This window comes from Lycorma delicatula, chromosome 3, assembly GCF_047948215.1.
Source record: "Lycorma delicatula isolate Av1 chromosome 3, ASM4794821v1, whole genome shotgun sequence".
NCBI classification, from domain to species: Eukaryota; Metazoa; Arthropoda; class Insecta; order Hemiptera; family Fulgoridae; genus Lycorma; species Lycorma delicatula.
The window spans coordinates 199,791,284-199,804,793 of NC_134457.1; the positions used below are offsets into that span (position 1 = coordinate 199,791,284).

The following is a 13,510-nucleotide window of genomic DNA, read 5'->3' on the forward strand; positions in this document are numbered from 1 at the left end:
ACCACCGTAAGGTATTACTTCAGAGGATGAATGAGGATGATATGTATGAATGTAAATGAGGTGCAGTCTTGTACAGTCTCAGGTCGACCATTCCTGAGATGTGTAGTTAATTGAAATTCACCCACCAAAGCACACCGGTATCCACGATCTAGTATTAAAAAAAGAAAATAAATTTAATTCTAACGTTTCTAAAGTGGGTCTCTGGTTACAGCCTTCTGTGCTAATATATCTAGGATGTAATACATGCACATTATCATGCCATAAAGAAGCAAAGCAGCTACTTAAAAATTAAATTAAAATAGAATTACACCAGATATCCTGAAGATTTATAAACTTACCCCTTAATTAAAATAAAATTTTTGGAACTGTTAATTAGGATACTTTTAAAGACAATTTACTGTATTGCTATCCATATTGCGTAACTTAACATCTCGTAAAATATGTATGAGAACATGATAACTATCCATATTAAAATTAAAATCATATTGTACGTGTAACCTATAAGATATTATTAAGAATATAATACATTATCTATAAAAAAGGTTTCATTAACGAAATCTGAAGATTAAATTTTTATTTATATTTAAGAATAACACTTAACTTGATATGTATTGTGATCAGATCTTTAGAAAATGCATGAATAAAATATAATTATATGATGCCTACCTATCTTAAATGATAACAGATGGATAGAACTTTTACATGATTTATTATCTAAATAAATCCCTTAATTTCATTCTTACTATTTATTATCGTATTTTCCATACCTACATGATGAGCCTTAATCGTGCAAGTTATCGATTTAGAATTCATATGTAGAGATATTAAAAATACAGATTGGCATTAAAGCTTTAAAAGGAGAAAACTTAACTATTTTTCATCGACTAACGTATCGATCACAAGATGTTTCTACCACAATGGAGTAAAAAACTGTTCAATTTGATACACTAAATAAGAAGATTTAAATTACAGTTAAAAATAACTTTAATTATGGAAGAACAAGAAAAAACTCTAATAAACTTTAATGGATTCTTTTTTTCTGTTTAAAACCACCGTAAGGTATTCTTCAGAGGATGAATGAAGGTGATATGTATGAATGTAAATGAAGTGCAGTCTTGTACAATCTGAGGTCGACCATTCCTGAGATGTGTGGTTAATTGAAACCCAGTCACCGCCAAAGGATACCGGTATCCACAATCTAGTATTCAAATCCGTATAAAAGTAAAACTACCTTTACTAGAATTTGAACCTTAGAACTCTCGACTTCGAAATCAATTTATTTGCGATGACGAGTTCACCACTAGACTAATCTGGTGGGTTTTCTCTAATGGACTGCTATGGAGAAGAAAAAGTAATGTAATAGTCATATAATAACAGAACATAGAGACAACTGGAGATCGCTTCTCTTAAACAAAGCGCCGACCTATCATTTTATTGCAAGTTGTACATCTAACATGTGACATAAAATACTTCAAATTACAATTGAAAAATATTAATTCATCTATCACGTAATAAGACTTAACTTTCATTATTTCACGTACCTTATTTTAGCTTAGTAAAACGAACATATCTGTTTATTTTTTCAGACTTTTTTTCCTGAAAAAACAGCTGTTACTTGAAAAATAACTGATAACTGGACCAACCAAATCATTGGTTCAAAAACACCCAAAATAGATGTTTACAACGAGAAAAGAGTAGTTATTAGATGGTTGGGAATATTTTTAGCATTTTTCTGTACATTTTGAACGGATGAAGTCGGATAATGTTAAAAGATATTCCGAAAAGAGTTCTTTTCTTCAGTTTTTTTTTAATTGAAATGAGTTCGGATTGGCTAATAAAAAGTAATTGGGGACTAAAATAACTCCCCGGATCTTTTACCTTATAAAGTTTTCCATTACTTTTTCATTCGATAAACTTCAAATTTGTCGACATATAGTAAATTTAAGCGAGTAGTATAATTCCTAACAGAAAAATAAAAATAAAAATTGTTATCATAATCTATTTAAATTTTTCATCTATAATTATATGATATAAGTATGTTATGGTTAACATATTAATTGTAATCATGCTTATGTATGTATGTGAGTAAAAATACGTTTACTAACGTACATAAATATATCAGCAATAAGTTCAGTATCAATTGGTAAAACTTTAATTATTTTTTCTGTCGACTAAATGTCAACCACAAGATCATTTGACCGCAATGCGGCATAAAAAATAGTGACCTTGAAAATGAATACACTAGGCGGTGTGTTAGTAACCAGAGATATTGTTAAAAATTTATTTTTGTGAAAGGTTTCTAACTCATTTTAAAAATTACACGAATAGATCAGAGTACAAAAAAAAATCTGATGTGGACATCGCATGACTTTCTTGTATGCCTAATAATTTATATATCCACATTTTTTTAAATGAAAAGTATATAAAATTGTATTTCTTTTTATGTTATTGTGATTGTTTTGTTGTTGTTATTACTGAATTATTATTTATTGTAAAACCTTTTTTACAGTCAGAGGTTAATAATTATTAATAACTTTATATATTTAAATTAAAAAAAAGGAGATGAAGTCTGATTCGAACCGATGTGCCTTGTAAGATATTTCATTAATTAAACTTTTATTTGGCTAAACTCTGGAACCACTGAAAATATGTACCACTTATGATACATCGTTGAGAAGCTCCAAGAGATGTTGGGATACAAGATACTGTTGAGATACAAGTTGAGGGCTTATTACTCCAATTAAGAAAAAGTTCAAAATCCACATCTTTTTGGAATTTGGGCTTTTTTGGACACTTTTGGTTCAATCGATTGCAATCAAAAGGGTGGTGCACAACTAGATGTTACAACAGTCCTAAATCCAAAATTTCAACATCCTACGGCTAATCGTTATGCGAGATACATACGCACGCCGAAACTAGTCAAAATGGATTCAGGGATGGTCAAAATGTATTTCCGTTGAAATATGAAAACGGAAATTTTTCGCTATCACAATACTTTCTTTACTTTACTAAAAAAAAAAAAAAAAAAAAAAAAAAAAAATAGTTACAGGATAAGATTAAAATTATTGGTACTTGAAATTGATATTAGAAAACAATATAATTTACTTGTAAATATATATTTAAAAAAAAAAAAAACTATATATTTTGTTCTCTTAAGATATTAATATTAATTATTTTAATAATTACAGAAATTAAAGACAATCTTTACTATTGTTAGGCTATTTTTTATATGTTAGTTATGCATAATTTTTAAATTATTATGTTTGCAATGCAAAATATGACAATCTAATAAACATATATATATTTTAAACTTAATAATCAATTACGCAAAATAAATTTCATATAAATTATTTGTTTTTATCTCTTTCCCTGGGTAATACGAGTTTAACCAACTAATTCACTCATTTAGATTAAATAGCTAAAAGATTTTAATGCACTGTGATACGGACAAAAATATTTTTTAAAAAAAATCCGAAAAAATTTATTAATGTGTATTTGTGTGTGTGTGTGTGTGTGTGTGTGTGTGCGCGCGCGCGCGCGCTTATGTTTATATTAAGTTTATTTTTAAAAAAATCATGGTTGCACATATTTATCAGTTAAGCGCTATAATCAGGCTTAGGAAGGAATGAAAAAACGGTAATGGTCTTTCATTGCCTTCGTCAACGAGTTGAATGCATTGTATTTTAGCGTGGTTCCATCAAATACAGATACATTCAACCTTTCAAGTTAACTGCATCACTCTATTATCTATGGGAGATACTGGTTGCATAATGAATATTACTTTCAGAAAAAGCAATTCTAATTAGTTCCGCTTTTACCTGAGATGCATAACTATAAGAATAACTGGGATAAAAAATGTAAAGTAACAAAATCAATGTCCTCTTTCCGTCAAGAAACAATATTTTGATATAGTGTATACGTTCAATAATATAAAAACAATTTTATACCTTTTTTTTATGATTTTTTTTTAGTAATATCTAAGTTTTGCTTACGTACCGCTAAGTCTTGTTTTATTAATATCTGATTAAACAGATAAAGAACGCTTCAGAGTGAGTTTGAAAGGTCACCGAGTTCAAATCATGATAACGATCGGTATTTTTTTCACACGATACAAAACATATCCTCATAATTAAAAAAAAAAAGTAGCAAGTGCAATTGGTCATCACCTAGAACTGTTAAAACTGAATAAATAAATAACTGATAATTGCATCGTAATCTATAGCTAGTTCTTAATTACGTGCTTAAAATCTAATGTTAATATTGATTAAAATCAAACCGACCTTTCTCAATAAATAATTTCGTTATATACAGAATTGTGCACATCGTAAGAAATTGTAATTTTAATGTAATTGTTGTATTTTTTTTTTGTAATTTATTTACTTAATTAAAACGACAAGTTCTGGGTGTACCCTGTTTATTATCACTTAATACAAACTGAAAAAAAAAATTGTCAAATATAAAGGAATATGGAAATCTTCTAAATACACAACCAAGTTAAAAAGAAAAAAAAAATTTTTAGTTATCTCTATTTTTTATCTAAATCTCTTTACCATCGCTCTCAAACGACTTAAAAAACGTAAGCATCCTTGTTTACCTTTGATTACATATACAAAAATTGAAAATTTTAAACCTATCCAAGCCTAACCTATCCAACCTACCCTTACCTAACTAAAAATATGAAAAAAAATCAGTCGAACTTAACAAATGAGGTATATAATAAGGTACTGTATGAGGTATAATAAGGCAAATTATATGAGGTATTTAGGGCCATTATATGAAGGTATAATAAGGTACTATATGAAAAAAAATTTCTTAAATCTTCTCCTGCTATTATATTAAATAATTGGGGAAAATCTTATTAACGAACCATCTTCCAATCTTTGTATTTCTTGACATTTTGAGGTCCCTTAAACAAAAATATTGCATAGAAAATGTGTGTTGGAATCTATTTTATAATTTACCACCGTAAAAATACCAGGAAGATTGTACCGTGAGAATATACACGCAGCTAAAAGAAAACAACTGCGTTCCATTGACTTTTGTTTAAAATTTTTCCCGCATGACAATATTCTGGACAGTCCTACCGAATAGGGTGATCTACAAGTGTTTGAGAAGGGTAGAAAGGAATAAAATGTGTTTTATAAACTTTCAAAAACTATTCGTTTGCAAAAAAAAATGTGTTTTGCACCTTCTTTAAAGCGTTACGACAAAATAAATATCCAACTCCCCTCACCATGTGAAAGATTATTTCTTATGCTTTTCTTGAAGTTTTACAGAAATTTTTTTCATATAATTTGTGTTTACCTAAAAATAGGGTTTTACAGTTTTTTTTTTTTAATTTAACCATTAAATTTTTTTGTTTCAGTTTTTATTATTTCTCTCTAAATGAGGCGTTATTAGGGTGGAAAAAGAATTCAAAGATTATTTTAGAAGTAAAGTAAAATCCCATCTGTAAAATATACATCATAAATTTTCGCGAAATATTTAACAGTTTTATTATATCCATCTGACAACTTTTTTGTTTTATCTGGATGGAGAAGTTTTTAACATTTATTACATTGGTAGAGGGAGTAATTATTTTAATTTTTCAGTTTTTTTTTTTTTTTTAAATTTATCAACCATATATTATTTATGTTTTGAGATTTATCTTGCAGAGGGATTTGAATTTTTTGAAAATCTGAGTCTCTTTATACTAGTTAGATAAATCAATATAGATTTTTTCCTTTATTTTTCTTTAAATAAGAAAATAATTAACGTATTAAGAATTGAATAATTTTTTTTAATTTTATTATTAGAATAGGGGGTTAAATTTTGAATTTTATGAATATATCGATATAATTCAGCAACGTCGTTTTCAGCTTTTATCTATAGTATTTTATAATCAACTAAATTAATTCTACAAATAATGTCCAGTAGTATATGTTCAGGTAATAAAACCATAAAATATAATTTATTTTTATACGTAAAGATAAGTAAATTAAATTATTTTTTATTTTTTAAAGATTATGTTTTTATTGTCTCATATTAACCTAGTTATAAAATAGTTGGCTATTAGATATTAGCTATGACAGAATGAACTGCCTTAAAATTTAACTTAACAATAAGATATCTCAGAAACTTAATTCAAAAAGGTCAAGGTCTAAATTTTACCAATGAACTTTCTTAAGAAACCAAAAGTATTTTGAAGAATATTAATATTTATGTTTACGATTTATTTATCAAATAAATAGTTAGATTAATAAAAAAATTCTTCTAAATTTTTGTTGAGAAACCTGTTAAATTATTCTAATCAGTATTCATTTAATAAATAATGAATTTTTAACAGTATCATTCAAATTTTGATAAATATTACTATTTCAGCGTCTATATGACTCCGGATCTAAAGCAGTGTAACAACATTTAAAGCAACATTTCCTTTAAATTTAATATATGTATTTTCCTTTATTTATTAAAATATAAAGTAAGGTATACACATTTTTTTTGTTTAACCTCCGGGACCACCGTTAGATATTGCTTCAGAGGATGAGATGAATGATTTGTAGCGTGGTGTGTGAAAATGCCATGCCTGACCGGGATTCGAACCCGGGACTTCCGGATGAAAGGCCGAGACGCTACCATTCGCGCCACGGAGACCGGCGATGTATATACATTTACTTTAGACAAAATGAACGGAAAATTTCAATAGATCGTGGATTGAAGTTCAATAGTTATAGATATAAAAATTATATTTTCTTTTTGGGCAGTTTATGGTGTAGTTATACACAACGGTAAGATTAATTATCAACTATCATTACATCAATTCAGTAAAAACAATTTTTTAGAGCAAATACTCGATTAAATTGATCATTATTGATTATTTCCTAGCAAGTAATCGTTTTTAATTACCTGGTCTCCAATATTAAAACGATGAACTTACTGGCATTAAAGAAAAAAAAATTACTGTTTCATTTGATGTATGAACGATATACATAATTTTATGTGTTATTATAAAAAAAAAAAGTAAAAAATTTTACAATGCAGTCGGTACACAAAAATCTATTTTCTTTAATCGGACAGATGGGTTACGTTCAGGTCGGATTCACTGGAAGAGATATTAATATGCAATAATATCATATAAGGAATTGAAACCTGGGTTATAAGATGAAGGAAAATAATATATAGGCAGAAAGAATGTTATTTTGCTTTTGTAATGGAATGCAAAAGAGAATAGAAGATTAAAAAAATATGAATTGGAGGTTGAGATTTTTCTTTTAATGAATATACTAAAATATAAATTAGCTAAAAAATTGAAAATTTTAATAGAATGCTAAGAGAATATCTACTAATTTAAGTAATGAATAATTAAATGTTGTAGGGAAAGCGAGATTTGGGAGACACAGGAAAAGATAAACACCGGAACAAGTCTTCATGACCTAAACCCGTGGAACTGAGAAGAGGTTAACGAAGTAACTTTGCATTAATGTTTGTTACAATTATTTTTTTTGCAGAGAATTATAAACTTTCTCTTAAGTAAAAAGTTTTAATGTTTAATTGATGAATAAATTAGTGAATCTCTTCTACATACAATCTATATTACTCATACCTAAAATTTCATATAACTCGTTATAAAAAAACAAGTTAATTGTTTTGCCCTATGTTCCTGGGATAAAGACTATTTTAAATAAATCTAAAGAATGTGTATAATCAAGTTTATTTTTTTTAATTCAAAAGATCAAAATTTTAATTATTTTTACAATATTAACCTTTATAATTCTAAAAGCCAGTTTATTTTTATGAATTTATTTGTATTACAACAAATGATCAAACAAAATAATTAAAACTGAAAATTTGGTTATAGAGAAATTTGGATTTAATCAAAATCGATATTTATGAATTACTTTTAAAAAAGAAAGCAAACTGAAAATTAACTGATATTTTTCCAAGATCTATTTATTAATAAATACTTTAATAATAATAATAAATAAATAATGGCGATTATTACTGTCATACTAATACCATAATGAATATAGAATATTAATTTTGTTTTATTTTTTCGGAATTGTAATACCAAGCCCAATTAAAGTTCGACAGTTATTCATATACATTCTCTGACCGACATTCATAAGACTGAGCTGTTAATTTAATCCTAACAATCAAAGTATAACGATATAATATAATTAATTTAAAGCCAGTTATAAATTACTATCTAATATAGACTTGAAGTAGAATCCTGGAGCATATTAATAATAAGAATAGTTTATATTAATAAGTACAGGAATTATCCAATTTATAATTACCGTTAATGATTGTGACTTAATTTTTGTAACGTGAAAAAATGACCAGGATTCAAACCCAGTACCTTCCAGATGAAATTTAGATACAAATTCTATTACTATAAATCATGGAGATCGACGGAGTGACTACTTCCTGAAAATAATAATTAGATTCTTGTTTTTAAAATTGTATTATTACTTATTTCTTATGGAAAATTATATTTTAATCGTTTGTTTATTTACGTTCAATTATTCTTTCGTCACATTAGCCGAGTTTCTATTTGTACACAAATTATTTATTTTATGTATTTATTTTCTTTAAAAATACGGTCGTGTGCAGTAAACGGTAATGTTTATTTATTGTTATTCCTGTTATTTACAATGATTTTTAATGAAATTGATTTTTCCTTACCAGATAATATTCGATCGGTTTCTCCCTGGCCTTATTGTACGATTTATGCAATTCTGTTGCTCGTAACGCGTGTGCGATATGCAACGCGCTGGCATCAAACCGGCCGTACTGATAACTGTTACTGTCGTGATAATTATGATGACTGGGACTCGAAGTCTGATTATTATTATGATGATTGGTGTGTCCATTTAAATGAGTACGTATATTAAGCGCTTCAGCATCGAAAGTACCTTTGCCGCTACCGCGAATTTGTTCGTTAACGAAATTAGTAGATTTCGGTACATTTAATGCCATCCTTATACCAACAGCGGAACCGTCAAGATGTCCCGGTCCGATTTTAGGCACATGACTCGAACAATAAACCTCTTTATCTTCTTGCCTGTGTTGATTATTATAATACGTTTTTAATGTTAATTTAGTTCCACACACTGCACATTTAAAACATCCGCTGTGAAAAAATGTAAAGTCTTTTAACGGACCGACACGATCTACTTGATACACTGTCTGTTCGCACCGCAGACAGGTACTTTCGTAAAAGTTCATCCGATACATCTTTAAGAGATTAAATATTATTAAAATTTAATCTTTAAACAGAACTTTAATTTCGTAAATAAAGATTTATATTAGTAAATAAAACTGAGAACAACTAACGATATAAACTTTGTGACAAACGGCAGCCATGTTGGTCGCCTTGTATCTACGTCAGAACTACTGGACTGGCATGGCAGCTCGCAGCAGGACGGAGAAGGTTCCCCACTTTACTTCTTCGTTTTACCCCACCTGTACTACGGTACGTTACACCTGTGAAGGGGTATCCCCTACTCTCCAGTACTTGGGCACTTCGCTTCGATATCCCCTCCTTCAGAACGACCGTACTGTATATCATCGACGCTACTACACCTGACTGACCTGAAATGGAAGGGGTTGAATGTACACGTCATATATTGTATTTACCCTTGTGATGTCATCATTATAAACGCGTGCACATACATATATGCACTTTATAGAGTAAAATCTGTTTATGAATGAATTAAACATACGCTGATCGTCATTCAAATCTTACAGAAAAAAATTAACCTATATTTTTAATTCTCTTGATTTTTTCATCCTCATAATCAAATTATTTATAAATCAAAATTCTTTATCTCAAATAGTAGTATAATATTTAATAGAATTAATTTTACAAAATTATCTGTTAATGCCTATTTATTAATAAATAAAATTTCTGGTTATGAAGATTGCTGTGGAGCTACGAACATTCACTCATCTCTATTTGGTAATTTGAAATATTGTTGAGCAGTTTAGTTTATTTTCACCTTACCAAAAACTTATGTTACATTTTTTTCATATTATCTGATTTCAAATCGATTTAAAATTTTTCATATTTCCCCCCCCCCCAAAAAAAAATATTTTTTTTAGGTTTTAGTAAAGAACTTATTCATTGTTTACTTTTTTGGATTCTGATAGATAGAAGTGAGTGAGGTCTCATCTCTAGTAACAATTCTTCCTAGGAAGTAATTCTGCTTTAAAACATAAAAAATTTACTTGCAGGCTTAATTACATTGTTCTTCCAACTCTGCCGTCAACTGTTATAGCAGTCATTTTGCACATATTTTATTACAGTACAAGACATTTTGGACAATGTTTGTTATTCTGATGCACAACTCACACTCATAGAATACTCATACTCATATTCATGAGGTGACTATTTCAATTATTGTTACTCGCTAATTTTCTTTCACCCAAGCTTCAACTGTTGCGCTGGCCTCTGGTATTGCTACTCAGTACATTTGAGCTGGTCAAAAAGTCTATTAACAAACTAATGTCTTCAAGAAGCTTCCTGGATCGCTCATATGTTTGCTTTATGAAGACGTAAATTATTGTACTGAACTTTTTTATTTGTGGTGCTACTGCATCGTGTTCCATTTTGACATCATTCTATCATCTTTCAGCCACTCTTTTGACCATAATGTCACTATTTCTAAATGACAGGACATCGGCATTGTACTTCTTTTTTACTTTCTTATATTTTTAGTTCTTGTTCTTCTTCATAAGTATATATTATTTACGGTGAAATATATATCCATGTAGTACTTCCCACTAGCAAAGTAGATGTGAACTCATAAAAACAATAGAAGGAAACCTATACATATCACATACTACATTGTATATTTACATAAATAGGACAAACATAAATTACAGATGTAATTAACAGAATGGTTTAAAAAGATGTCAGTTACTGTGATTATATGAAATTAAACTTAAGGAAAATAATCTACTTCCTAAATACATAAGATATCTTTTTACAAAATAACTTTTAGAAATGTATTCATAAAAACAGGTTTTTTTGTTAAATACAAGTTTTCTACTCTTGAAAATGAAACCTATTGAATCAAATAAAATGTTCTTTTAAGAATAAACTAAAATTAAAAAAAATTTCTTCTTCAATCAGTTTATTTCATAATCAGTGTTTATACATAATAATTATATTCGTAGGAAGAATCAGAACAAAATTAGTTTATTTATGGTAAATTAATGAACATATATATATATATATATATATAAATTTACTCTGTTGGTATTTATTTTATATTGATGAAGTATGTAAGATTAAAGTGAATATTTATAACATGAATAACAATGTTAATTACTCATTGAAAATCATGTCTGCCAATGAGATAAAAAAAGAGAAAGAGAAAGTATTATTTCATGGAACTGATTAATTGAGAACAATGCATTTTTAAGACTGTAGACATAGAAAATAACAATATAGGAGGCTCTTCTCTTAATTGAAATGTAAATAATATATATATATAAATGTATAAAAGGAAAATAACATGAAAAAATGTTCATTAAGAAAGAAAATAATATTAAAAGAAGTTATGAAGTATTTTCTGAATATACATTTATCAAATCATTAAACACTTTTAAACTGTAAATTGAAAATAAAAATAAAATAAAAAATTTATCATAATAATACACAAAAGCATAAACTTTGAGAAATAGCTCAGAAATTAAAAAAAAAATACATTATTATTAAACTAACTTTCAAAAAAAAAAAAAAATAGCAAATCAATAATCTCTCCAAACCAATAAAAAAAAAAAACAAGGTACTATGGTTTAATTGTTTGCTGTATATGCTCACATTTTTATTTTGAATGAAGCGCTCGAACAATTCATTCGTTTGGACAATTTATTTACTTCTTATACTTCTTATTTACTTCTTGATATGACAACTTATCTAAAATTATATTTTTATTTTAGGGATAAAAAGGAAAACATTGGGGTCAGAGATGCATTAAAATATCACAAGTTAAAAATCTTATATATATAAATGTGAAAGTTTGTCTGTTGGCAACAGCATCATACGAGACCTAGCCAGTTGATTGCTTTCAAATTGTCAGGATACATTTGTGTTATTCTACGGAAGGTTTTAAGCCACAGATCGAAACGCTAACCCCTTTGTTAGTGAATTTGTGAATTAAAGATATTCAATAAAGAAAAACAGAATCTTTTATTTCATTATTATATTTCTGTTACCATGGCAACAGAAATATAATGAAGTAAAGTGATTAATTTTTTTTTTTCTTTAACGAATGTCTGTAAAATATTTAATATTATAACAAACATGAGGATAATGAATGCGTCCGGGTTCAGGGGGTGAAGACCCTTGTCTTGATGGAAAATCATCAAGCAAAAATTCCCTCTAAATATTAACACTGAACTGTAATTTTTTCTATGTTGAACAAACAGGATAAGTGAACACTAATCAGCTCTCCACAGCAATACAACCAACATTTGTCAACCATTTCATAAATCCACCGACATTAACCTTGATAGTCTATTTACAAACAATCAAGGACTTCATCTTAACTCACTCAAACTTTAAAAATAAAAATACATATCAATATACTAAATGAAATACATAATTGAAACCCAACACACTTTTTTCACATCCTAAATATGTATCTTCATGACCCCAATCCCAAAAAAAAATTAATTTCAAAAACGCTAACAATGTCAGGGTGAAAATATTATCACCAGTCACTGAAGATGGCTACAGAAGAGACTGATAGCGTACAATGTGAATTTTGAAAATGTTACATGTGGTAAATTCAGTTTGATTTATCATTGAAAAAATTATGCTTTTAAAAACAATCTATATAAAAAAAAAAGAATTAAATTAAAAATTGCATTAATAAAGAAAGCAGATAATTGTCCCAAAATTGTGTGTAATTGTTCCTAAAACTTATCATTAAACAAATAAGAAAATCCTTAGACTATTTTTGTTGGTGTTAATAGATAATTACTGTTATCAAACATCAGTAATTCATTTTACTATGTTGCTTAAGCTAAAAAAAAAAAATTAAAAAATTCATCTGGATTTTGTCAAAATAGTTTGAACTTTTTATTTTAGATGAAAACCAATTTACAACATTAAAGTACATTTACTAACAACTAAAAATTAGACTGTCAAAAATAACATTTTATAGAACTTTTCTTTTAAATTGTATTCTCTAAAAAAAGAATTCTGATATCCGAAATAACTGATAAAACTGATTCAGTAATCTTTTACAGTTAATGTAAATATTTTTTTTTTTGTTTGTAAAAAAAGATATAACTGAAATAGTAGATTGTTTGAAGATTTGTTATCTAAGAATAAAACAAAATGATTTACATAAGTTTCTTTTTCTATGATACCGTAACTAATAACATACATTAAATTACTAAGATGGAAAAAAAAATTGTGTTCTTTGTTCCATACTATGAACTACAATTCAGACCCTTGCTTGTGAAAGTACATCTTGTAATCTAGTAAATCTATACTTATTAAACAATTGAGCAT

At 27.6% G+C, this 13,510-nt stretch overlaps 1 protein-coding gene across 2 annotated transcripts in view; it reads right to left on the minus strand.

Moving 5' to 3' along the window:
* The window catches only part of Hil (peptidase hillarin), a 302,907-nt gene extending 293,526 nt beyond the window's left edge, over positions 1 to 9,381 (minus strand). The window contains exon 1 of one of the 2 annotated variants that reach the window (XM_075361360.1): positions 8,665 to 9,381. In XM_075361360.1, coding sequence (XP_075217475.1) covers positions 8,665 to 9,216 — 552 coding nt within the window. In that variant the 5' untranslated portion in view covers positions 9,217 to 9,381. The remainder of the gene's footprint in view (positions 1 to 8,664) is intronic. The other variant, XM_075361361.1, reaches the window with a different exon arrangement.
* Positions 9,382 to 13,510: the final 4,129 nt, after the last annotated feature.